The sequence below is a fragment of the Chiroxiphia lanceolata genome, chromosome 4, assembly GCF_009829145.1.
Source record: "Chiroxiphia lanceolata isolate bChiLan1 chromosome 4, bChiLan1.pri, whole genome shotgun sequence".
Lineage (NCBI taxonomy): Eukaryota > Metazoa > Chordata > Aves > Passeriformes > Pipridae > Chiroxiphia > Chiroxiphia lanceolata.
Genome location: NC_045640.1, coordinates 74,869,053 through 74,892,291, shown reverse-complemented (window position 1 = coordinate 74,892,291; position 23,239 = coordinate 74,869,053). Strand labels below are relative to the sequence as shown.

General features: G+C 43.9%; 1 protein-coding gene across 9 annotated transcripts in view; it reads left to right on the top strand.

Moving 5' to 3' along the window:
- ANKRD17 (ankyrin repeat domain 17) overlaps positions 1-23,239 on the top strand; it is a 53,914-nt gene that overhangs the window by 23,242 nt on the left and 7,433 nt on the right. For 4 of the 9 annotated variants that reach the window (XM_032685512.1, XM_032685515.1, XM_032685514.1 and 1 more), the window contains 22 exons: positions 795-889; positions 3,980-4,217; positions 4,398-4,589; positions 4,962-5,071; positions 5,889-5,976; positions 6,533-6,660; positions 7,158-7,301; positions 7,874-7,976; positions 9,510-10,265; positions 15,256-15,404; positions 16,493-16,604; positions 16,782-16,927; positions 17,943-18,085; positions 18,535-18,748; positions 19,156-19,331; positions 19,555-19,717; positions 20,456-20,551; positions 20,790-20,906; positions 21,404-21,575; positions 21,825-22,272; positions 22,365-22,520; positions 22,733-22,882. In XM_032685512.1, coding sequence (XP_032541403.1) covers positions 795-889; positions 3,980-4,217; positions 4,398-4,589; positions 4,962-5,071; positions 5,889-5,976; positions 6,533-6,660; positions 7,158-7,301; positions 7,874-7,976; positions 9,510-10,265; positions 15,256-15,404; positions 16,493-16,604; positions 16,782-16,927; positions 17,943-18,085; positions 18,535-18,748; positions 19,156-19,331; positions 19,555-19,717; positions 20,456-20,551; positions 20,790-20,906; positions 21,404-21,575; positions 21,825-22,272; positions 22,365-22,520; positions 22,733-22,882 — 4,096 coding nt within the window. The remainder of the gene's footprint in view (positions 1-794; positions 890-3,979; positions 4,218-4,397; positions 4,590-4,961; positions 5,072-5,888; positions 5,977-6,532; positions 6,661-7,157; positions 7,302-7,873; positions 7,977-9,509; positions 10,266-15,255; positions 15,405-16,492; positions 16,605-16,781; positions 16,928-17,942; positions 18,086-18,534; positions 18,749-19,155; positions 19,332-19,554; positions 19,718-20,455; positions 20,552-20,789; positions 20,907-21,403; positions 21,576-21,824; positions 22,273-22,364; positions 22,521-22,732; positions 22,883-23,239) is intronic. The other 5 variants (XM_032685516.1, XM_032685511.1, XM_032685519.1 and 2 more) reach the window with 3 other exon arrangements.

Sequence of the window (23,239 nt, the reverse complement as noted above, 5' to 3'; positions counted from 1 at the left end):
AGCTGTGTTATAAAGAAAGCTCTGCTCAGATACAGAAATTATTTAATTTTATAGGACTTAGGACTTGAAAAACATACAGAATCAAAGAGCTTGCCTTTTAGGTGTCAATGTTTAGGCAACAGTCCTTTGTTGTCTCCCTTAGAGCATTAGGCAGCAATCTTGCATCACCCAGTGAAGGGATGAAGATGTTTAATTAAGAGGCCAAATACGTTCCCTCAGCTCAGCAACTGCTGTTATAGTCACTTAGGACATGTTTTATTGGAGCCATTAGGGTGGCCCTTGGCATCACAGAGTAGTTGATGTTGGTAGCAGAGGTACCTGTGTGGCACCTGTGTAGAAACTGGATCTTAGCATTTCATTCATTTTTTTTGTCTGCCTTGATAAATTCTTGGTTCACTGTTGCTGAAGGCTGTCATAAACAGGGGGGATTTTTTTGTGGTGGCTGTCAGAGCAAAGACAGCCAGTGTTTGAAAGAGAGAAGTGAGACCCCAAAACCCTTCCTCCCTGGGGAAGTGTTCTTGGTCTCTGAAGCCTGAAGTGAGGCTGGAAAGCAGAGGTGAAAAGTTAAGACTGTGTGTGTGCAGTGAATTGGATCACATTTATAGTAACTACACTGTTAAACCCCTCTGCATATCGATTGCAGAGATACAAACACGCCTTTCCAGAGGAAGTGGGTATTTTGTGTTATAGTGTGGCCATCCATTACCTTCATTACGTACTTTAGATGCTTTCTGTGAGTTGTGAAACGCACTTTCTCAAGCAGTTTCTCTCTGTGAACTATTTTCTCCACACAGGCCACCTGGAAATGGTGAGGTTTCTGCTGGAAGCTGGTGCAGACCAGGAGCACAAGACAGACGAGATGCACACTGCTCTCATGGAGGCTTGCATGGTAAGAGACCGTGGAATTTACAAATTACAGAACTTCATGTGGGAGCTTTCTCAGTATTTGTTGAAATACTTTTAAGAATTCTAATGTGCTAAACAGGATGTGCTGTTGAAGGCATTTCACATACCTAGATGATGTGGAAGGAATTTGTAGGCTGAGTTGTCTGTCAGTGTAGGTGGTTACCCGTGTAACATGTTTCAGTGTGGTTCATATAGCCACGTGCTCCTTGAAAACATACAGTCAGAAGCTGTTTGGGAAGCAACTGGGAAGTGGAAGTTTTTAACTTCTTACTAATCAATGCTTTGATGTTGCTGCTTTGTCCATCTGAGGCAGTTGTATTCATCTGAATATGTAATTTTGCTGTTAAACTGAGAATTCGTCTCTTAAACTTCCTTCTCCTTCTCTCCAAATAGATTGCTCGTGGGTTGGGTTTTTCATGCCATTAGCCTTGTGTAGTGTCACATTGTGAACCCGTGGCCATGGAAGAGGGCAGTAAATCCCTGTTCAGCCTGCCCTTCCCTGAGACAACTGCAGCGGTTCTAAAATCAGCCAGTTATGTCTGTTCAGGGAAGGTAATGGCTTTGGATGGGGGAATCATTAACAGAAAACATTATAGTTCTCAAAGTTGTTGGAAAGAAAGTCATGTAGATAAACAGGACTCCAGCTGTCCTTTATCTCACCCTGAAATCTTACTAGAGCAACCAGATAAATATCCTGGGCGCTGGCCTGGCAGGTGATGATAAAATTACCTTGTTTGATGTGTCAGTCATATTCTCATCAGGACATCTTTTTGGCACAGCTATGGATCAAGCCTTCCTTTCCTTGCCACTGTCTTCCCCCCTTTTACCTCCACCAACAGACCAGAAAAAGGCCATAAGACTCACAAAAATGTTGAGACCTAATTTTTATTAAGAATTACTGAGCAACAGGAAAAAATTGTTCTCTCATTTCTGCAGGAAGCTGTTCCTAGGGAGGCATTTCCACACTGCTGCTCAGAGCTGACAGACAGTTGAGAGTCTCATACCTTCAGCTCTGCTGCAGAGAGGCGGCAGCTTTCTCCATCAGTATTTAAAGAGCTTGCAGTGTGAAATGAAGCAGAGCAGGGACTCCCATCTCCGCATGTTTTCTATTCAGAAACAGTTCCTCCTTCTCTAGAACAGCGTTGAACTTGGCTGTGTGTTGCAGAACTGTTTATCTGTGGTCGTAGCGAGGGAGGGTTTAAACCTTGTCCTACAAGGCATTTCAGGAAGAGAGTTTTTATAGACTGCAGCTAATATTGATTTAATGCAAATGAGGTGTTGGGCAATGGCACTTGCCTTGTGGGAGCCAGAAGCAGGTTGGTCTAGTTTGCGTTTCCTCTCTCCGAAGCACCGATGCCCACAGAGCTTCGTCTCTAAAATCCAGCTGGTGCTCTTGTGCAGCTCGCTCGGGGACTTCTTCTGCTCTTTTAGCAGCTGGGAGGCTTTTCCTGGCTGTTGTAGGAGAGCTGAACGGCCCCACCCCATGGCAAGGTTTATGAAAGCATGGATCCAATTCCCTTGTGTGGTGAAGCACCAGCAGTTCTCCTCCAGGCTGCTTGGCCCACATAGGAAGCTTTGAAGCCAACCTTGGTGCTGCTGTGTGCCGTTCTCCTCCTGGGTCGGGGTGAGCACTGAGCTGTCTTGCCAGAGCCTGATGGCTGAGGCGCCGTCTCTGCGATTCCCTGAGGAAAGATTCTTTATGGAGCCTTGGAGTTTCTCCCTAAAATAGTACTGTCATTTCATGTAAAAGGTGAATATGTCCTAGTTAATGTCCTAGATATTTTTCCAAGAGGAAGTCGTGTTTTGCTCCCTGGATATCAGAAGAAGGTATGAAACAGTTGGGAAAATGAAGCGGAAAAATGTCAGATGGAGTTTGGTATTTTGTCTGGAAAAGAACTTTTCGGAGTTGTGGTTTCCAACTTGGCAAGGACGGTAGTGGCTGCGATTTGCTGCCTCTTAGGACTTAATCTGAGATCAAGGTGTACTTAACCTTGTTCAGAGACAACCTTGGTTCCTGGGAGCAGCTGTTTATTCTCTGCAACTCTCCCCTGTTTGGTGTGTCAGGTTGTGGTTACTCCAAGTTGGAATGATGGTGATTTCCTCATGGAGAAAACCAGCTTGGAGGGTTTGTGCTGTTGTTGGAGCACAGCGACCAGGCCGGTCTCTGCTTCTGTCTGAACAGAAGCAGAATGGAATGGCAGTTGGATGTGTCACTGTCAGGCCTCCAGTGTAAACACAGAGCTGAAAAACCACTTCAAATAGCTCCTGAATTTATGGCATACTGAAAACATGACTGAGATCCTATGCTCAAATATTTCTGAAGGAAGAAAGAACTTAGGAGCTACCTTTTAGTAGAACGAGTTTGATAGCGTGGTCACGGTACCTGGAAAACCCTGCCAGGATCCTGCCAAGGGAAGGCTGTTGCTCTGGTGGCTCCTGGGATGTGTGAGAAAGCCCTGGCAAATGGTTTTGGTTTGGCTTTCTCTTGGAAGGAGAAAGTAGGTCCTGACTCTGCTGTTAAATTGAGCAGTGAAATAGTTTTGCAGGAGCCAAGAGGCAGGCCAGGTCAGTGTGCACGGCTGCTTCCTGAGAAAGGAGGGAAGCAGAAAGATTTTAGTGTCGTTCTTCTGGAGGAGGCCAGCTTCTAAAATAGTGGTGAGCTCCCTCTCGACTTTCTGGGCTTTATTTTGGGGTCCCCCCCCTCAAGTAAGTTGATCCCAAACACTTGAACTTGAATCTGATATGAAGAAGTTGTCCAACTTGTTACTTGCACCATCGACAGGCAGTTTTGATATGAGGTTCATGGCATTTTAGTTTTGAATTGAACCATATTCAGTAAAAACATGCTCGAGGTTTCCTCAGGTGCTCGTTTAAGAGGAGATCTTTAGCCTTTATCCAAATGCTTAGAGAAAACAGGAAAACTGTTAAGCAAGTTGAATTATATTTTTGAACTCGTTTCACTCACTCCTTGCCTTCTGTGTCTGCGGAGGGAAGTTGAGTCTGTGACAAAGCTGTGGAGAAGAGCAGTTGTTCTGTTGGCCAGTCTGTTGACCTTGGTTTCTGGACTCCCCAGGATGGCCATGTGGAAGTGGCAAGGTTGCTGCTGGACAGCGGTGCCCAGGTGAACATGCCCGCGGACTCGTTCGAGTCCCCGCTGACTCTGGCAGCCTGTGGTGGGCACGTGGAGCTGGCGGCTCTGCTAATCGAGCGGGGGGCCAACCTGGAGGAGGTCAACGACGAGGGCTACACACCACTCATGGAGGCAGCTCGAGAAGGCCACGAGGAGATGGTGGCACTGCTACTGGGGCAAGGTAACTACTGGGGGGGGCCTTCCGGGGGCTGGAATTCCCCAGGCAGCTGTACAGCTCTGGGGGGAAAAGCACTAAGTTATGGGATTTTCATTTGCTTTGGTGATAAGGTACCTTGTGAACTAGGAAATGGTTTGTCTGCTGATCCTGCTTATTCTAACTGGGGTTTTTTGTTGTTTTAAGGAGCAAACATCAATGCTCAGACAGAGGAGACACAAGAAACCGCCTTAACTCTGGCTTGCTGCGGAGGGTTTTTGGAAGTGGCAGATTTCCTCATTAAAGCAGGAGCTGATATAGAACTTGGGTGTTCCACACCTTTGATGGAGGCTGCTCAAGAGGGACATTTGGAGCTGGTTAAATATTTATTAGCTGCAGGTATGGAGTCAATTTGTTAACAATTTTGTAAAGGCTTAATCTGACTCTAATGAATATCGAAAAAGATATTATTCTCTTACATTTGCATTAGCAGCTTCTTGAAGTTGACTGCAAAGGTCTATGGAGCCCTAAATAATTTACTGGATGAACTCTTAATTTAGCTTTTGAAGATTGATGTAAACTTGCTTGGAACTGGACTTACAGTTTATTTCTTTATTCCTGTGGAGTATGATCAAGTTAACAGTTTAATAGCTGTTGGATTGGACGGGGGAAGTTTAATTTGCCGTCTGATCTTGTAAAGATTATGCAGACTTGCGTATTTTCTGTACTGAACTTCATAAAGCTTACATGGTTTTGCCACCACTTTTTCAGGGGCTAACGTGCACGCCACGACAGCAACAGGTGACACAGCACTGACATATGCCTGTGAAAATGGCCACACTGATGTAGCAGATGTCTTACTTCAGGCAGGTGCAGATCTGGTAAGTCATGATCTTCGTAAAAAAATCAAATTAGGAAATAAAATTATTGACTTCTGATGATTTGTTAATTTTTTTTTGTTGTTTTTGTGTTCACTGCTGAAGATTTACACGTTTGCCGTAAATTTGAATACAGCTATAGCAATTATCTTTTAACCTTTTCTTCTAACTGAGAATTGGTGATGGTTCTCTAATGTACTTTAGGCTGTTTAATTACCTGAAAGTGCTGAGGTCAGTTGCACTAACCAGTTACTCTGATGACTGATGTCTAAAGCATTTCCAAGCCATTCAAGGTTGCCTGGACAGGAAAATAGGGGATTTCGTTCTTTTGTCACGGTATTCAGCTTCGAATTGTTGAGCTGATTCTGGGTTAGTCCTTTTACCTGCAAATTTGTTCTGTTCCTTATGCAACAGGCAGTTCTGTTTGGATATGGTCTATTTGGTGTACTGTACCAGAATTAAGATGGTGGAGGTAAAGTGATTTATACATTTCAGTAGGCTTTTATGCCAGTGTGTTGCCAGAAAGCGAAGTTAGGCGTGGCAGAAGACATCCTGTTTAACTAAAATCCCCACCATGTGCCTCAGTGCTTCTTGTCCAAGAGTCTCACACCTGTGCAGAGACAGGTGGTAGATGGCTCACCTGCCTTCAAGATACCCTCAGTTCAAATGTTAGCTGCATATTTACGTCTGAGTTTGTGAAACACTAAAAAAAAATGATGTTCCATGTCTAAGACCTTTCCATTCAAAAAACCCCGGGGCTCACTGGCCTCCTTTCACATGCAGTACTTTGGATTTTGAAGCCTTTCTTTGTCTGCTCTAGGAGCATGAATCGGAAGGTGGAAGAACCCCTCTCATGAAAGCTGCCAGGGCAGGTCATGTTTGCACTGTTCAGTTCTTGATTAGCAAAGGTAAGAGCGTGGAAAGGTTTGGGTTCCCCTGATGTTAGAAATACTCCCGGTTAGGAACATGTCAGAACTAGTGTAACTTCCTTGGATTTGTTTCAAATGTCTTAACTCAAGTAGGTCATTGATTCTCAAATGAGGCATGTAATGATCACCTCTGTTCCCGCTGAGATTAGTGCAAATGCAACTAGTGATAAAAATAGTGTATTCCAGTCTTTAATTCCTGGTGAAAGCATCAGTACTAGAGGTTACTGGGGTCTCCATGGCCCTGATGCAACCTTGGAGCACTGTTTTCAGGAATTTTAGCTTCAGGTGCCTGTAGCTTTCCAGGTTTGGACTATAACTTGCTTGATGCTTTAATACAGAGCCTGGAATTCTTATTTTTCTCTCCTGAGCTGATTCTGATGTTTTTTTCTTGTCTCTGCCCTGTATGGAGCAGGACAGCCAGCTAGATGAAATTTTCCCCATGTAGATTGCAGAGTAGTTAAATTCTGTTGCTTTTGGTAGAGTTGTTTTGATGGAGTCTTTTTTTACCTGATCTTTTCCCCCTGTGTTTTTGCAGGAGCAAATGTGAACAGGACCACAGCTAACAATGATCACACAGTATTGTCACTGGCCTGTGCTGGAGGTCACTTGGCAGTTGTGGAGTTACTGCTGGCTCATGGTGCTGATCCCACACACAGACTGAAGGTTTGTCCCTCAGCTCCCTCATTCTCCTCTTAGATAATTTATCATCAGTCTTAAAACTAAGGATACTCAAGCGAATTCTCTCCTTTTGTGTTCTCTGCAACTGATGCAGCATGTCATGATTTAAATGGAAATAAGATGCAAGAGCCGGTGTTTCCACAAGCAGGTGTTGTGCTCATGAATATATTTATAGAAGTCGGGGTTAGGAGTGCAGGTCCATTGATCCCCATGAATGTAAAGGTTGATCTCCAGTTGCAAGGTTGCAACTGTGGAAGAGGAAGGAAAAATTTTAAAAGTACTAATTTTTTTTTGAAAGTAGTTCATCGAGGCCTTAGGTTTAGATGTGAACTTGCTGCAGGTGGAGTGAACATTTTTTAAGGCAGACAGCAGGTACTAGAGGTACTGCACTGTGTCTCCCAAAATGCTGCGCTGTTGTTTTGACCATGTCGGTGTTGTTTTGCTGGAGCTCTTCTCTAACTCCGTGATCTTCCCCTCTCCAGGACGGATCCACTATGCTCATCGAGGCAGCCAAAGGTGGTCACACCAGCGTGGTTTGTTACCTTTTAGATTACCCAAACAACTTGCTTTCTGCTCCTCCACCCGATGCCACTCAGCTGACCCCACCATCCCATGATCTAAACAGGGTAAGATTGCAGGGCCAGTGGGCTCTGGGCTTTTTTTCAGTTCTTTGTGCAGCTTACTCAAGAGTGTAAAGATGAGAGAAGAGTCAGTCATGTCATTTCATGAACTGTAGGTGAACACACTGGAAATTACTTTGAGCTGTCATGAAAATGGGGAAGACTTTTGAGCATTATTGTATAGTGCTTCCATAATTATTATTAGTCTCTAAATATTATTAGAAAAAGTGTTGAGAGGGGGGAAAAAACAGAAACAGCAAGAGTAAAGGTCTGCATTAATGAGGCTCTTCAGAATTTAATTTGTGGCTCGCTGTGGCTTGTATTTGCTGTACCACAGTTTAGCACTGTGCCATGCTGAGTATGGTTTGGCAAGTAATTTTTTACGTTAAAAATGCAAAGTGTATCGAGATCAGATGATCTCCATTTGTTAATTATTGAACTCAGCATATTAAAAATCGTATTAACTGTTCTTAGTGACTATTGAAGTCTGCTTTTCTAACAGGTTTTGCTTACCTTCTATTGAATTATAACTAGCATAGAGTATGAGAAAAGTAATCTGTTAGTCTCCGACGTTTTAGGCTCCTCGAGTACCAGTGCAGGCGCTGCCCATGGTCGTCCCACCCCAGGAGCCTGACAAACCCCCTGCTAATGTCGCCACAACCCTTCCCATCAGAAATAAAGGTCAGTCGTAGTTCTGCAGCTTATTTTCTACATATCCTTCCGAGGCAGAAGGTAGAGACTTGCACTTGTAGCAGAGTAGTTCCTATGAAGAGTGTTTATGGATTCAGTCAAGGAAACTGCAGTTTTGATTTTTTTTTTTTAATTTATTTATTTTTTTAAGGATTTGCTTATCCACCGAGTATCAGTCATCTAACCCTGTAATCACAAAGCGTCAAGAAATCTGCCTAAGTAAATACATTAAAATCTCTATTAGTCTGACATACTGGACTAATGCAAAATGTCACCCAGAAGCCTATAGAAATTGGATAATGGAAGTTGCAAAAATCATGTTAATCTCCATATTGTAGTTGATTTGATAACTTGTGTTTCCTTAGGCTAGCAGTCTCGGAGTGGGTTTGACTAATTGGATTGAAGGCGGAATTTCTTGTGCTGTAAAATCTTTAGTCTGATGTGGCTCAGGTCCTCCCAGGACTAAATTTGCATCTATTTTGCTGTCGCCATTTTGACACTTTAACGCTTTCTGTACTTAAGAATTCTCTTTCAAAACCAATTTTTATCGAGGATCAGCAGTAGGAAATACAGGCGTGCATGTCCTAAAATTAATCCTGTGTGTACACTTGTATTGTTCTGGAGATACAGCGAGGATGGCTGGAAGAAGCCGGGCACCTCCACTGCCTCAGATCCTGAGTTTTGATTTGCCTTTCGCCCTTCAAAATTAACCGATTGTTGCTTCTCCACCTGGTATGGCAGAGCATGTCAGCTGTGTTACTGGGGACTTCTGCATAAAAGACCAGTTGGATTAGTCCATCGCTCGTTCTTGCAGGAAGGCTGAAATATTTGCCTTGCTTGGGCAGAGAGCTGAGTTTTGACACAGGCAAAATCATGTCTGCTATGGATAAAATGTAGTGGCTAAACACACCCTGTTAGATCCTGCTAAATCTAAATGACTGTCCTGGGTTCTGGCGCTGTTTGTCACCTGAGCAAAGCTGGATACCTGGAGCAAAAGGATTCCTAGTCCTAGAAAGTGTAAATGTACCGAGTACTAAAATGTACCGAGTCAGTCGCAAAACCGGTGGCCTAGACCAGTCCCCAAGATGTTTTTGCATCCCTTGGGCTGTGTTCATCCCTAAGCATATGTTCATGACCTAACAGCACACCAGACACAGAACACCAAGTAAAGAGACAGCGTCCCCTTGCTTTTTGCTCCCAGTTTTCTTGTAGCAGCACTCGGTAACAGCGGCTCGAGACAATCGCTTCCTTTGGCAAAAGCATAACGATTGTTGGAGTAGACCTGTCACCGTAGCGCAGGGATACCTGGGCTGTATGTGCAGAAATGGGTCCTGTTAAATTGCAGTCTGGCTGCTGGGTTCCAGTGGGTAGGTGTCCCTGGAGGGCCTTCGGTGCACGCTGACCTCCCGTGGGTGCCGTGCCTTGGCGCGGACCCGGCCGGGCAGGGCCCAGCGGTAGCTCTGTAATGAGGATGCCATTCGTATGCACTTCCATTGGTTCTGAGGGGGTTTCTTTTTCACACAGCTGCTTCTAAACAAAAGTCCAGCAGTCATTTGCCAGCAAACAACCAGGATGTACAGGGTTACATCACCAATCAGTCTCCAGAGAGCATTGTAGAAGAGGCTCAGGGCAAGTTGACAGAGCTGGAGCAGAGGATAAAAGAAGCCATAGAGAAGAACGCTCAGCTGCAGTCCCTGGAATTGGCACACGCTGACCAGCTCACCAAAGAGAAGATTGAGGAGCTGAACAAAACGAGAGAGGAACAAATTCAGAAGAAACAAAAGATTTTGGAGGAACTGCAGAAAGTGGAGCGAGAGTTACAGCTGAAAACTCAGCAGCAGCTAAAAAAGCAATATCTAGAGGTAAAAGCGCAAAGAATTCAGCTCCAGCAGCAGCAGCAGCAACAGTCTTGCCAGCATCTGGGACTACTGACTCCCGTTGGGGTAGGAGAACAACTCTCAGAGGGAGACTATGCACGATTGCAGCAAGTGGACCCCATCTTGCTTAAAGATGACCCCCAGCAAGCTGCTGCGCAGACGGGTTTTGCACCAATTCAGCCTCTGGCCATGCCACAAGCTTTGCCTCTGGCAGCAGGTTCCTTACCTCCAGGGTCCATCGCAAACCTTACAGAACTGCAAGGTGTTATAGTTGGACAGCCAGTGCTGGGCCAAGCACAACTAGCAGGGCTGGGGCAAGGAATACTCACAGAAACACAGCAAGGGTTAATGGTAGCCAGCCCTGCTCAGACGCTCAATGACACGCTGGATGACATCATGGCAGGTGGGTTTACGTTGTTATGAGCAGGTATAATATTTGCTTGACCAGTTGAGGGTATGTCCACTTCTTTTTATGTGTGTGTATGTGTGTGTGTGTGTGTTTGTGTATTCCCATGAGCTCTACAGCAAGTACCACTCGCCCTATGATTGCTGTCTTGAGGAGCTGGGAAAACTAGCTTTAACCTTTCAATTTGCAGGGCCGAGCTAATGGTGCCAGTTGGTCAGGTTGGTATGGTGGAGGTGGCAGTTTTAACTCTTCATAACTTCTGGGGGCCAGTGCTAGGTACAAACAGTTGTATTTTGTTCTGATTGTAGCTCAGAAACAACACATTGACAGTACTGGTTAGTACTTTAAACTAGCGGAGAGCTGACTGAGAGGAGGCAGCACCACATCAGGCCTAGAATGCGTGAGGAGCTTATCTTTTGAATAAGAGCTGTTCTAGTAGGCCTTAAATAGTCTATTTAGGCAAAGTTTTTACTCCTATTTGGAAAAAAAGATGATAATTCTATGACTTGTAGAAATATCTCCTCATAAAAATGGATGCTTTGCCAGCAAGAACCATGTTTAACCTGACCAGAGGCTTGTCATCACTTGTGAGAATTCTTTGCCCAGTGACATCGGTGCTTTAAGGCCTTGAGTAGTAAAATAAAAGAATGAAGCAGGTTTTATATGTGAGTTGTTAGTGTTGCTTTACTTGACACCTAGCTGTGTTACACTTAATCCCCTTTCCACGCTAAAGCGGCAGCTGCTGTGACTCCTCGGCTGAACACAGATGAACTGGCAGGACAGTCTTGAAAAATGATGTCACTTGATGAAAATGTACCAAGGTGCTCTTGCTTAAGCTGATGCACTTATATTTTCCCAAGTGCTGTCTGTTTGAACAAGTCTGCTTTGCAAAGCGTGTTAGGATGAGGGATGTGTGCCAGAGGGCAGCAGGTCTCCAAAAAGGTTTTAGCCCAGACCTGGTCCTGGTGTACTGCAGGAGCTGGAGTATGACGGAGCAGAGTGAATGGAAGGTATGGTAAATGGCTAAACTACCAGGTGGGGGTTGTTTAAAACACTCAGAACAACACTTTTTTTAAATTAGGCACCTAATGAGTGACCTGGTATCCAGGCAAAGCCTCATTACAGATGACAGAAAGTTAGAGGAGCTGCAGAGATTCTTTACTGGAATTCTCATGTTAGAAATGAAGCCTAGACATAGACTTGAAGTGAATAAAAATAAATGGATGCATGAAAAAGTGTATAAAACTACATTTATCGTGCTCTGATAGTGAAAATTTCTTTCCTATGGAGATGCTGGGATACAGGACAATAACAATTCAACAGTTGGGATAATTACAGTTCCTGGTAACTTGTAAAGAATCTTTACAATGCTCTTCAGTTGTGTTTAAATATAACTTAAACCTGGAGTTAGGACATTTGCCATGTGTTTAACTGCATGTAACATGTTGAGAAGGTGTGATTTCAGGTCACCTGCCATGTACCCAAATTCCTGTGCGTGCCTTTTGGAGCATGGCAGGTATTTGCCCTGTGACTTCGAGTGAATGTTTTTGTACTGCTCAGCCCCACTCATTAGCATGTGTGTGCACACATGCACCTGGGAACGAAGGCTCAGCTCACTTCTGGGAAGGGACTGATTTTCAGGGGTTTTTAAGTGAGAGCAGACCCAGACCTGAGTACAGAACTTCAGTGCCAGCCTGAACACACACATGAGAATTCAGCGTGGAGCTGAAATGGGCTCAGTGTAACACACAACATTTAAACAGCACCTGAATGTTTGATCAGTAGCTCTGAGTGTGGATTTAATAGAAGCTTCTAGAGTATTGCCATGGATTTAAATTGCTGTTTCTGAGATGCCTTGAGTTTAGTTCCATGGCAGAGCTGTGATTACAGCACCACTTACAGAAACAAAGCTTCACCTTGACTGTGCAAACTTGATTTAATGTGCATCTCTGTGCCTAATTAGTTGCAAACAATGAGTAAGTAGTAAATAATCTTTCATTTTTACTTTTCTGATCCTGCTGGAATTGAGGACATGCAAAACGTTTACTCTTGAGCTTCAGGTGTTCTCGTTTGCTGTGAGGCTTGTAAGAAGTATTTTTTAGTATTAGTTATGTAAGTCTTGAATGAAAACATTTCATCTGTTGAGTGGTATGGTAAAGATATAGAAGAAAAAAAAAAAGGCCCTGTTTTTAATAGTGAACTTTTTTCCAAGTAGAAACTATTGAAAGGGTTATGTTGAGTCCAAGAGCCTCACAAAGAACTTGAGGAATCTTGAAGCACTTGATAAGATGAATTCCTGGAATCGACCTTGTGGGATGAGTCAGTTCTAAATGAACCTGTCTAAATACATGACAAAGAGTCTGCATTGACTGTAGGTCCTTATAACTGTGGAGTGCCAGCATCCCAGGAAAATCAGGCTGTGTGCCAGCTGGGACCCGAGCAGGAGCTGGTTTGGTGTGGGACTGCCCTGCCCCAGGGCACCTTGCACACTGGAACTAATAACCACCCCTGGAGCTCTCAGTCCCAGGAGAAATGCTGGGTTGGCACTGGAATTCAGAACAGAGCTTGGGCTGTTGTAATCTGAGTCATGTTGTGCATCTCAAGTGCTCTGGAGTGATGGTGAGCCTGTGTGACAGGAACACGGCTCGTAAGAACTGAGGGCACCCCGGACACACCGGGGGCACGGGAGGAGCTGATGTGGAACAGGCCTGGAGAGTTGGCCTGAAACCAGTTGGAAAAAGCTGAGGTGTGCAGTGCATTTCTTATAAGGTGTTTTTGTATTCAGTTTCTCATCTTGGCTTATTGCAGTGCAGTGTGGAACAGCCTTTATCCATGCACTGCTGACCTTGCAGGAGATAAGGAATGAGTGCATAAGGACAGTGCTGTGCCCACAGTCAGACAGTACTAGTGAGACATGGAATGATCCTCAAGAAGAGGAAAGGGGAGTCTAAAGGTGTAAGACAAATGCTTCTCTGGAGGGGGAGAAGGGAGCTGCTGTGAGGTGGCCTTTTTTCATTTAAATTATGAGAAAGTTGAGATGTGCCCAAAAAGAAATCAAGATAAAGAGCAGCTCTAGTATCAGTTAGCACAAAACTGATAGTATGAAACACTCTACTAGTGAACTAGCTTTGAAGACTTGGTTAGCCCAGGCATGAAGTAATGATGTTTTCATGGTGGAGTACAGGCTTGGAGTTCCATTTTACCACTAGTCCATTAGAGTAGGTGGAGGAGCAGAGAGAAAAGATAAATACTGAACTATCAGTGTATTTAGATTCGATGATCAAGCTAGTTGGCTACTCTTCCCAGTGCTCAGGGATGTTGTGAAAATCTGGCTTATTGAAAACTTGGAATGTTTGAGTTTGGGCACTGTAAAGATTCTGTTCGTCACCCTTGGCACGGTCATTGTAAATTACAACTCTGCACAGGTAATGTTGAAATAAATATATTCAGATCATTACCCATAAAAATAAATGTTGTGTCCTAGTGAAATGTGCTGTAGGGATATAAAGTATATTTGTGAATTCTTGATGAATCATACATGTGTCTCTCTTTTTTGGGGGGGAAGGAGGGGTTGGGTTTTTTCCTCCCCCTCACTGCAAAAGTGAAGAATAGACTTTACCTGAATTAAGACCTCCTTAAGTAACTTTTTTTTTTTAAATCTAAGAACTTTTAATAGTGTCTCTTGTAACATAGCAGATGTTCCTCAGTCCCCATACTGGGACAGGAACAGGAATTCTTAGCAACTCTTTAAAACACGTGTGCTGGTTTTGACCTTACGTGAAAATATTTCGTCATAGCTTGTTTATGTCTCTTTTAATCCATACCAGTGGGATTTCTAAGGTGAGATAAGTTTTCAAGAGGCACTTGAATGTAAAGATCCAAGGGAGTTTGAATCCTGAATTCTGATTTACCCTTAAATATAAGGTTAATGATACTTTTTGCCTTAGAAGTTGGGGTTCTTTGTTTCTCACAGTGACATTTATTAGCTGCTTTGCTGGGATTTTGTGTAGGAAGTACAGAAATTAATGATAAGTGTAAAACACAGGTGCCTTGCAGAGATGGGAGCACACAACTTGGAATATTAGGGTCCAGGTTTTGGGGCATCTGTTGGAAAACTTTGTTTCATTTTGCAGTTCAAGGTGCTTTCGTCAACTGGACAGAAGTGAGCAGTGCTTCATTTGCTCCTTTGCTGTCACACCTGAGAAACACCTGGAAAAATGACAGGGAGAAAAAAACCCATTGAGTTCTTTTGAGTAGAAGTAGGAAAATGGGAGTTTTTCCCCAAAGGCTGTTTTAAATTCAGGTTCTCTCTGTACTTGGAAACCTGCTGTGTATGGAATGAGTTTCGGGGAGTGTGGCAGTCGGTGCTCTCTGTGTCATGTCCACACACTGTCATCCCTGTAAATGGTGCTACCTCTGCTTACCTAACACCTTGGCCAAAGTCTCTGCAAACTGGCTGTTCCGAAGCTTCCGCTTCTCTGGTTTCAGCAAATTCTGCCATGTGAGCATCCTGACCCTGTTGCTTTTTCTTTGTGTTTATTGGGGGGGTGGAGGGTGAAGGTTGGACAGACCTTTATATGAAAATATTTGAACTGTTTTAAGAAAAACGTGTAGATACCCGTTGATTGGAGTTGTTTTGCAGCCCTGCTTCTAAAGGTATGGAACTCTGGTCCAAATAATGGCTGATTTGTTGGAGGAAAGATCATCGGGTTAAAAAAAATTAAAATTATTTTTTTCTTGTGGTGGGCTTCTAGAAAACACGTCAAGCTGATACTTAACTCTTTCTTTGATTGAATACAGTAAACCTTTTTCATAGTTAAATTCAAAGAGTTAAATGTTCAAAGACTGGGTTAAATGTGTGGAATATATATGTTGGCGGAAAATGCAGTTTTCAGGGAGCTCTGTCTGTTGGTGGGAGTTCCCTTTATTGTCACGTCAAACTTGGAGGTGTTTTACTTTGACTAAGTGTGGTTCTTCTGTCCAACAGCAGTGAGTGGAAGAGCATCTGCAATGTCAAACACTCCTACCCACAGCATTGCAACCTCAGTGTCCCAACCTCAGACGCCGACTCCGAGTCCCATCATTTCTCCTTCAGCCATGCTGCCCATCTACCCTGCTATAGATATCGATGCCCAGGTGAGCCTGCTGCTCTAACAGCCACAGAGCTGGTTTTTTTCTGCACCCTGAATAATTCAGCAGTGGTAAACAACTCTCTTGCATAATGGATCGGGGTCTGGGGACTGGATTTGCTGCTTTTGGAAAGCCCGAACAACTCCCTGGAGAGTTACAACCCACTCTACTCTGTGCTCTCACCAAACAAAAGAGAAGGTCTCTGAATGACTGAACACTTGTATTTCTTATTCCTTTGTTGTCAGGCTTATGAGAAACAGCAAAGGTGTCCGCTGACAAATTAAATATGTTTCTGGCCTGATATGCTAAGACAAAAATAAACCTTAGAATGTTGCACGCTGATTTTTCTGGTTGTGCTTCAAGTTATTGGCCGGTGATCACAGACCTATGGAAGTCTTGAAACTAACAATTTCTGTGAATTTTTTTTTTACAAGAGGAAATAATTCAAGCTCTCATTTCCACTAAAGAAAGGGCTTTTTTGCACTGAAAATTATTGTTAAAAGGGCGACTTCTGTGTTGACTTAGAGCTAGCTGACCATCACCAAAAAGTATGCACATACTACCTGGGCATACATGTTGCAGAGCTCTGGGCTGTACATGACATGGCTGAGGTTTGGGCAGCATGCAGTAGAGGAAAGGCATGGGATCTTTGTGGAGGAAGGGAGAGAAACCTCTGGAAAGCCAGTCCTGGGTACCTCAGCTGCCTGTGGCACTTGGCTTGGTTTCTGCTGTGACCAAGCCTTTGGTTGAACCGGAGTGTTAAGATTAAAGATAGAATTCTTACCTTCATTATACCATGTAGAGGTCACAGTCAAGCAGTGGTAAAGAAGTTAATCTGGTTAGGAGAGCACAGATGACAACTCAGTTCCTGAAGAATCTCAGTTCTTGACAGGATTTTTCTTAAATCTCCCAGCAGAGCTGACTCGAGAGGTAGAATCCTGTTGGGAACTAGCACACAGAAGGTAGTTGTAGGGGAATCAATAAACACATCTTTAGCTTATAAATTTTTTTATTGTTTTGGCTAATGTGCAGTATAACATGGGCTGTCCTTGAAAAAGCAAATCTTTATCTTGTGTGTGTGGTGTGTGTTTTAGACTGAAAGTAACCATGACACAGCCCTGACACTGGCTTGTGCTGGAGGCCACGAGGAGCTGGTGCAGACCCTGCTGGAGAGAGGAGCCAACATCGAGCACAGGGACAAGAAAGGTGGGTGTCTCACCATGGCAGTACAGACCCTCTCTGCTTTGCCAGCCTCTCATCCCAAATAAATCCCCAGTAAACCCAGTCCTTTTGTGAAGCCTTTAGGCTTGATTTTCCGGGTGGTTTAACTCGCATCACTTGAGATATGAGTGTGGACTCTTCAAACATCCTTTTCCATTTCAGGGTTTACTCCGCTTATTTTGGCTGCTACAGCCGGTCATGTGGGTGTTGTGGAAATTTTACTGGATAATGGAGCTGATATTGAAGCCCAGTCTGAGAGAACCAAGGACACTCCCTTGTCTTTGGCTTGTTCCGGAGGGAGACAAGAGGTGAAGTAAAACTTTAGTCTTCAAAAGCAGAGTGTGAAGTATGTATTGTGTCAGTATAGCAAGGCAACCTTCCAGAAAAGCTACACTTAATTCAGCACTCTCATTCCAGGATGGTGTGGTTTAGAAGGATGCTAAGATGTTCACGTTGTTCCCATTTTCCAATTTATACTTTAAAACACTTCTTCTATAGATTGCTTTCTCTCCTTTGATAACTATGCAGGTGTCCTCATGACTGCAGTCATTAGTGCCTCATTATGGGCCTTTTGCCAGCATAATTAGGTATGAAAGTGAATGTGATGAGTGTTGTTGAGAAGCAGGAGTTAGACACAAGTGGGTTCCATGTATGAGCCACATCATGGCTTTTGGGAAAGAAAATGGGAAGACACTGGGCTTAGGGCAGTAGAGGTGATGTCAGGATGCCCTCCTGCCCCAGTTTTAGTGTTTGACATTATATTTGTCCTGTGATTTCATGGGAAAACATTCTGATTGAGAATTGTGCAGGTCTAGTCTAAACACTTTTTATGCTTAAGAACTGAAAGTGGAGCAACTTAAACAGTGCACGAGAGATGACACAAGGGGTTTTCACTTTGGTGTACATTGTTATTTTAAGTTGCCAGACAGTAGAGTTTCTTGTAAAGTCCTCTGCAGGGGAGGACAAAAAGCAGGAGTACTTCGTAGGCTGCATTCACACTGAATCTATGGCTTTGGCAGTCTTTAAAGACCGCTGAAATAATCATAAAAAGGATTCTCTTGCTATGTTGTGCAATTTGGTGTGAAAGGTTGAAGCATGCCAATGAGCAATTGATTTTTTACAGGAAGTTTTTCCAGAGGCTTTGGGAACACGGTTGCAGCCTCATCTGTTCATGGAGGCGAGGAGTGTAGGGAAGCAAGTGACTGAAATGGCTTTCTTACCACTGACATCTTCCAACAGGATGTTGAGGCTTGAAAACCATTTGTCCTGGATAGATTTGTAAGTTCTGGAGAAAACCAGATGTTCTTTCTTGACACCCTGCAGGTGGTGGAGTTGCTGCTCGCTCGAGGAGCAAACAAGGAGCACAGGAATGTTTCTGATTACACACCTTTGAGCCTCGCCGCCTCGGGTGGCTACGTGAACATTATCAAGATTCTGCTGAATGCTGGGGCAGAAATCAATTCCAGGCAAGTTCCCTTTTCACTCCTCCTCTCCTGGTCTTAGCTGTGAGTTACATGAAGAAAGTGTGTGTGTTATCCCTTTGTTTTCCCTGTGTACTTTACTCCGTGTGGACATGTAGGTGATGCTTTTGCATCCGTTGGGAGGTAGAAAGCAGCTCAGGTGTGCACTGCACAGGTCAAAGGGAAGGGCCAAGCACAAGTTGTGCTCCTCATAAGAGATGTCCATAAATTTAAAGCAACTAAAAAATGACATGCATGGTGTTTCTAAGTGGAAATACTAGTCCTATATGATACTACTGTGGAGAACCTCTTGTAGGTTCTTCAGCAGTAATTGGTGTGTAGCTGATTTTTCAGTCTTGGATAAGTACTCTGCCTTCACTAGTTAATCATAATCACGTTTATGAAATTACTTTTTTAAAGAGTTTTGGGGGTTTTTTTTCTTCCTTCTCTTTCAGAACTGGTAGCAAATTGGGCATTTCCCCCTTGATGCTGGCAGCCATGAACGGGCACACTGCTGCTGTCAAGCTGTTACTGGACATGGGCTCCGATATAAATGCCCAGATCGAGACCAACAGGAATACAGCTCTGACTCTGGCCTGTTTCCAAGGGAGAACTGAGGTGGTCAGCCTGCTGCTTGACAGAAAAGCCAACGTGGAACACAGAGCCAAGGTAAGGAGCAAACGCTGCAGAAGTCTCCAAAAAGTGCTGCTTTGTAAGTCTTCACTTGGCTCTTGTTACCTGATTTTCTTGCCTTTTTGTGCAAGTTAACTTTTCTAGTTCAGTTCTATACAACAGTTCTGTACAGTTCTACACAAAATGTATATTGTATAGAAATTTTGTATAGAAAAAAAATTTGTATAGAAAAAAAATGGGTGCACTTAGGGGCGAGGGTTTTTGTGGTTACACAGTTCATCAAAAAGTGTGTTTCTTCTGAAGCCTTAATTCATCTTAAGGTGCTTATAAGCATAAGAATAATAAACCGTTATGTTCCTGGAAGTTGAAATAAATCCTTGCTCTCCAGTGAACCCCCTTTTCCCCCTGAATAATTGCTTCTTTTTCCTGCCTGCTTGTCCCAGACTGGTCTCACTCCGTTGATGGAAGCAGCCTCGGGGGGATACGCGGAAGTGGGCAGGGTCCTGCTGGACAAAGGTGCAGATGTAAACGCTCCCCCGGTACCTTCCTCCAGAGACACAGCTTTAACCATTGCAGCAGACAAAGGGCACTACAAGTTCTGTGAGCTCCTCATTAGCAGGTACTGGATTTGTAAATGAACAGCTTAAAGAGAAATATGGCCTTACTTAAACTGATATTTCCCAATATATTCCACAGGGTGGGGAATGGGAAAGGTTCTGTGTCTGGGACCATTCCTGTGAATTTGCATTGATCACAAGTGCTCAGACGAAGTTCTCTTTGGTGTCAGGGTGCTTCCTTTTGCCCAGAAGCAGGGGTTTGAAGGGGTGTGTTTGGCGTTGTAGGGGAGCTCACATCGACGTGCGGAACAAGAAGGGCAATACTCCGCTCTGGCTGGCGGCCAACGGGGGGCATCTCGATGTCGTCCAGCTGCTCGTTCAGGCTGGAGCTGACGTGGATGCAGCTGATAACAGGAAAATAACTCCTCTCATGGCAGCCTTCCGAAAGGTAGGACGTGAAGTTCAGCTTGGCTCTTGTCTGCGCTCATCTTGATCATCCCTGTGCAGCTGTTAGAAGTAGAATGTAGCTGTCAGACGCTATGTCAGTTCATTTTAGCACTTGGCCTTGAATCTTCCAGAATAGGTGTGTGTGTCACCTGTGTAATGTCTGTGTTAAATTCTAGTAGGAATTTGCTTTATAGGCAGTTTAACTGAGGCTGGCTCTGGAGTGTGTGAGGGGTGAGAATTGCTGGGTGTTTGTGTGTGGTAGAACTGGGGGGAAATTGGATTGGTTCTTTATGCAAGAGAGGATGAGGACTTTGGTCTAAAAAAGTGCAGTTTAGCCCAATTTGAGTCTAGAGATGATTGTTGTTAGCCAGGGAGTGGAGCTGAGGTGCTGCAGTACTGGGAGGATCGCAGATGAGTGTAATAGCGTGCAGCTATGAGAGCTGGGCATCTGGAAACTACCCAAAAAAAACCCAGAAGCAGAAGTTTGTGGAAGTACAGCTGGAGCAAGGGCAGTCTGATGACAGGTACTGCAATTCTGTGCCTTCTCTGCTGTCAGAAGTGTGCAGAAACGTGCCCTACTAGTTCAGGAGGTGAGAAAGGTGTAAAAAAGAAGGGTTGAGAACATCATGTGTTGAAGAGTTGAAAATAAATATTTCTGGAGGAGCACTGGGACTGCAGTGTTTGTGAGCAAACCAGAGGCAGCTGGGCTGAAAGAGTCATCCTTGAACTGTGTTTGCAGGGGCACGTGAAGGTGGTGCGTTACCTGGTGAAGGAGGTGAACCAGTTCCCATCTGACTCGGAGTGCATGCGATACATAGCAACCATCACTGATAAGGTAAGATGGGAGGGCAGGGAAGATTTGAGAGGGAATAGTGCTGTGCCTCAGCTTTAGAGGCCACGTTGTGAGTTCTCCTCGGCTTGCTGACCACCAGCTTTCAGCCAGAGGATGAGTCCCATGGGAATTCTTGAGAAGAGACATAGCAAAAAAAATGGTTACTAAATTACAAGTGTAAGCTGGACATCATACATCCAAACACTTTGGAAACTGAGAGTCGGTGTACTTCCCATTTCAGGAGATGCTGAAGAAGTGCCACCTGTGTATGGAGTCAATTGTTCAAGCCAAAGATAGACAGGCTGCAGAAGCCAACAAAAACGCAAGCATTCTGCTGGAGGAACTGGACTTGGAGAAGGCAAGTGGGAAGAGTTTGGAGCTGGGAATACTTCTTGGGTAAAATTCCGGTTTCACATTCCTTCAGGATGATGAGGTCGGTGAAAGTAGGTATTGAGCATATAGGGGGTTTGTGTAATTACCATAATTGGAGTGTCTAGAGATTAGCATCTTATTGTTCAGGTAATCTTTGATCTTTGCTATTATTCAGAGAAATAGTATCAGGAAACATCAGTATAACTATTTCCTCTGGAATAATATTGTACCCAAAAGAAAGATTTCTGAATATGTGTTTTTGTCAAGTGCAAGACAGATGGGCATTTTCCAGTCATATGGATTTCAGGACTAAACCCTGTTTTGTGTCTTAAATAAAATACACTAATTTACTAGAAACCGTAATACTGTAGTAGGAAGTTATACTTGGATTTTTCTGTTAACGTCCTAGGAAATAGAAAGCATTTGGATTTCTTGAAATGCATGGGAAATCTTGTAATGCTGTTCCATGTGCTTGACTTGTAGCTGAGGGAAGAAAGCAGGAGACTGGCTTTGGCTGCCAAAAGAGAGAAAAGAAAGGAGAAGAGGAGGAAGAAAAAAGAAGAACAAAGGCGAAAACTAGAAGAAATAGAAGCAAAAAATAAAGAGAATTTTGAACTTCAAGCTGCTCAGGAGAAAGAGAAGTTAAAAGCTGAAGGTGATTTGTTAAATTGCTACTGCATTTATTCCAAGAAAAGAATGAAATTCTGTATGAGTTGATATAAAAAGGGGAGAAGCTCCATGTTATGACATCCCTAGTTTTAGGGATGTCTGCACAGTTACTGGTTTTGGGTGGTGTTTGGAGCCTTGTGAAGTTACTCCTGAGTTGTTAGATAGGACAGGTGTGATTTGAAAAGCTAAACCACACAAGCTAACTTACTCCTGCTTTTTTTTATTCTTCCATCAGATGATCCCGAAGTCCCAATGGAGCCTCCCAGTGCTACCACCACCACCACCATAGGTATATCTGCCACCTGGACAACGCTAGCAGGATCCCATGGGAAGAGGAATAACACCATCACCACAACAAGCTCCAAGAGGAAAAACAGGAAAAACAAAGTAACCCCTGATAACGTTCAGATTATATTTGATGATCAGCTCCCAATTTCCTATAGCCAGCCCGAGAAGGTGAACGGGGAATCCAAGAGCAGCAGCACCAGTGAGAGTGGTGACAGTGACAACATGAGAATCTCCAGCTGTAGCGATGAGAGCAGCAATAGCAACAGCAGCCACAAGAGTGACAATCATTCTTCCACGGCCAGCACTAACACTCAGAGCAACAAAAAGCAACCATCGGTGCTTGTCACTTGTCCAAAGGATGAGAGGAAAGCAGCTCCTGGCAAGTCATCCATCAAGTAAGTCCCTGGGACCCTGCATGCAAAATACAAGTCATCCTTTTTTTTTTTTTTCTTCCCCACGTAATAACAGCATTTCATTTCTTTTACAGGTTGTCTGAAGTTATTAATGAAGTGACAAATAATTCCTTGTCTACTTGCACAAAATCTGCTCCTTCTCCCCTTTCTTCTCCAAATGGAAAGCTAACCATTGCTAGTCCCAAACGTGGTCAGAAAAGGGAAGAAGGGTGGAAGGAAGTTGTGAGAAGGTAAACAACATTCTCCCCTATTTCCCTTTGTTGCTGTGTCCTTTGTGTAGCCCTCCCTGAAGTTCCTGAATGACCTTCTTAGGGGGGCTGAGATTTCACAAAACTGCTGCTATGTAGCTTGAATCAGGAAATAGAAGATTATTTTCACCAACCTGCCCACAGATTCTTGCCTTGGAAGCATTTCCCACTAAATATTGTTTCTTTTTATACAGATCCAAGAAGGTTTCTGTTCCATCGACTGTAATTTCCAGAGTCATAGGCAGAGGAGGATGTAACATCAACGCAATCCGGGAGTGCACGGGAGCGCACATAGACATTGACAAACAGAAGGATAAAACTGGAGATCGGATAATCACCATTAGGTGAGCAGGAGCCTTCGTTTGCTCCTTCCTGTGGGGATCTTTTCGTTGTAGAACACGTGTCTGTATAGAAAAACGAAAAGCCTTGATCTGGTTGCTCCTTGGAAGATCACTTTGAGGCAGGGGAGGTGAATGGGGAAGCATGAGTACAACCACCATGTGTTGGTACTGAATACAAGCTGTGAGATGAGGCAAAGCATAAATGCTGGGACATGGCTAAGTATGTAGACTTGTTTAGGGAAGTAAATATTTTAACCATTTGGGGTTTTGGGGAGAGTCAGAGTTTTCAACTTGAGCTTCTTGAGCAATTGTCAGCAGCAGGAACCTGCCAAGCTCAGTTTTCAGGTGGAGAGTTATTTT